General features: G+C 43.5%; 1 protein-coding gene across 1 annotated transcript in view; it reads left to right on the top strand.

Annotated features, from left to right (window-relative positions):
- Positions 1-1,541: 1,541 nt before the first annotated feature.
- LOC110011400 overlaps positions 1,542-3,330 on the top strand; it is an 8,494-nt gene continuing 6,705 nt past the window's right edge. The window contains exons 1-2 of the mRNA XM_020691448.1: positions 1,542-2,198; positions 2,370-2,777. Of these exons, the coding sequence (XP_020547107.1) occupies positions 1,542-2,198; positions 2,370-2,777 (1,065 nt within the window). The remainder of the gene's footprint in view (positions 2,199-2,369; positions 2,778-3,330) is intronic.

Raw genomic sequence — 3,330 nt, forward strand, 5'->3', positions numbered from 1 at the left:
CTAGGGCTGACATCATCGCTGCTGCTAGGGCTGACATCATCGCTGACACAGGTGCATCTAGGGCTGATGTCAGCAATTACACTATCAAATCTAGGGCTGACATCATCGATGATACTAGGAAAGCTAGGGCTGACATCAGCGCGGACACATGCAAAAATAGGGCTGATGTCAGCAATTCGGTGGAAGGAAATCAAGCTATGCATGATGCTCCTCTTCCAACGGGATTGTACGTTGGAAACATCCCGTTGCACGCATACCCGGATACAATTATCGACGACAAAATAGCGCATGCATTTAATCATTCGACCCGGAAAACCTTATCATTCATTTCCCCAATAATGCAGAACGGAGAGGTTGTCGTGCGACCTTCTTTAGATGCGGTACGTAATGGGTCTAAACGTTGGAAATCTACTGCAGTTGGCTATTTCTTGGGCAAATGGCCATATTATCATCACCTTAAGGAGTTTGCACATTCGGTCTGGCCAGCACTAAAGGAGGTGACAGCGACCACAAACGGATTCTTCTTTTTTCAGTTAAAAACAGTTTGATATGGAGGAGATAATTGAGGGAGGCCCGTGGTTGTTCCAAGGGCAGCCGATAGTTCTTCAAAAGTGGGAACCGGGGATGGCCATGAGAAAGTTGAAGCATACACAAGTGCCCGTCTGGATTAAATTACGACACCTTCCGATGGAATTTTGGACGACAGAAGGATTGAGCACTGTAGCGAGTGGTGTGGGGAAGCCCCTTTACCCCGACGCGATTACAAGAGCATGCACGAGACTGGACTTTGCTCGTGTATGTGTGATGATTGATGCCACACAAAAGTTGCATAAACATATTATTGTCATGGCACCTGATGAAGAAGGAGGGGAGACACCTTGCAAAGTTGACGTTGAGTATGAATGGCTCCCGCTAAAGTGCACAGCGTGCATGTCATTGGGACATTCGGACAAGGATTGTGCACTAAACAAAACCCGCAAAACGACGAAGCCAACAGTAAATGTGTATGTGCCGAAAGTCAATGTAGCACAACCACAACTTCCGACTAAGGGACGTAAGACGATGAAACCAGTGGTTGAAGATATACCCAAAGCAGATGCGGGAGATAGACATGTGGACCAGAACCACTCCAAGCAAGACGAGAGAGGTAAGGCAATTGTTATTTATAATGCTTTTGACGCTTTGCATTAATTGAATGATGCAGGTGAGCATTCAGGGGGTCCTAACACAAGCAGCCCCAAGGTCGATGATCCATGTTGAACATCGCTGTGTGGAATGTCCGTGGGCTGAACAAACGAGACCATCAGCTCGCTTTGAAGGACTTGGTCTCTGAATACAGGTTACACTTCCTAGGCATTCTTGAAACTCGTGTTCGTTTGAATAATGTTATGCATATTCAATCGTTTTTACTTCCACATTGGAAATGGTTTGTCGATTATTCTTCTGTTGGTAATCGCATCTGGATAGCTTGGGACGAGAATAGTGTTGATGTCCATATCCTAGACTCGGCAGATCAATTTATTCACTGTCGGGTTACTAATATGGCTGACAATGAATCTGTTATTATCACTGTTGTTTATGGGGCATCTGAGGTGATTGATCGTCGGAATTTATGGACGGCACTGGAGACGCTATCTCAGCAATGCTCTGACATCCCGTGGATGGTGGGAGGGGATTTTAATGCAGTACGTGACCTTAACGAAGTATGTGGCATCTCAGGAGATATAAGGATGGCCACCGAAGAATTTAATGCTGGTATTCTGGAGGCGGGGCTGATCCCACTTCCTATGCAAGGTGAATGGTTCACGTGGCATAATTGCAGTACGTCTATGAGGAGTTTATGGAAGCGGCTGGATCGGATTCTTATTAATGACCGCTGGCTGGCAAGGTTCCCGAGCGCATATTATCACAGCCTTACTCCACGGACATCTGACCACTCTCCACTGGTCTTACATGGGGATATACAACAACATAATGGAGGCATGTTTCGATTTGATAACTATCTGGCCCATTCACCCGAGTTTATCCACAATGTGCAGAATATTTGGCATCATGAGATTGTGGGTATTCCTATGTATGCTGTGACACGTAAACTGAAGGCACTTAAACCAGTCTTTAGACTACAAAGGAGAAATAAGGGAGATCTGACGATGAATGTCCAACTAGCCAAAGGTTTTCTTGATGAGGCACAACAGTTGGTGAGCTCTGATAGACAAAATGAGCTATATTTACTCCTGGAGCATTGTTGTCGAGTCGTTTATGCTAAAGCGGCAAAACTTGAACAAATTATGCTGCAGCAGAGAGCCAAAATGCAGTGGATGAAAGACGGAGACCAATGTTCCCGGGTTTTCTTTCGTAAAATTGCACAGAGACGAGTAAGGAGGAGAATCTTACAGATTAATGATGAGAATGGTTTCACACACACGGATCTAGGGGAAATCGCCCATGAGTTTGTCTCATACTATCAGAACCTCTTAGGAGGCACTAGAAGACGGCTGTCAGTGGATATTCGTTATCTTAGACCGTGGGCAAGGCACTGTATCACTGATGAGGAAGCTAATCAATTACTCCTTCCACTCTCGGGGGATGATGTGAAGCAAGGAGTGTTCGATATTGCTGATGACAAGGCACCGGGACCTGATGGTTACTCGTCAAGGTTTTTCAAGGCGGCTTGGCTTGTGGTTGGGGAAGAAGTTACGAGGGCGGTACTAGATTTCTTTTCTAACGGAAAACTTCTGAAGCAGATCAACTCCACGATCTTGGCCCTGATCCCAAAGGTACATACGCCTATGTCAGTTAATGATTTTAGACCAATTTCATGCTGCAATGTTTTATACAAGATCATTGCGAAACTTATCGTTTTTGTTATGTCATGTTATAAATAAATCGTCACCAACTGTATAAATAAATAGTGGTTGTGTTTTATTTGTTAAACCTATACTCAATTAGGTTTATTAAAATAAGGGCTACGTTCTTATCCATTGGGCAGAATTACGTGTCGACGTAATTATTAAATCTCAAAATATAGACTAGATTAGGTAATTGGTTGGTTTATTTATTATTGGTGTTATTTTGGAAGGAACTCAAAATTCCTGGACTGAAGTGCAATTATAAAAAAATTAGTGTGATTCTGGTATTTGTGGATTTTTGTGTGCTTCATTGAAAATTACCGAAAAAGTTGGGCACTAAAAGGTAATTAAGTTATCCAAAATCAACTAAAGCTCAGGTCTTGAAAACTGTGAAGTATCAGTTTCATCAAAACAAACGTCAACATCGAAAACTCTCTCTCTCTCTCTCACAGACGCACACACAAACTCTCTCTCTCTCTCT

This window comes from Sesamum indicum, unplaced genomic scaffold (genome assembly GCF_000512975.1).
Source record: "Sesamum indicum cultivar Zhongzhi No. 13 unplaced genomic scaffold, S_indicum_v1.0 scaffold00221, whole genome shotgun sequence".
Lineage (NCBI taxonomy): Eukaryota > Viridiplantae > Streptophyta > Magnoliopsida > Lamiales > Pedaliaceae > Sesamum > Sesamum indicum.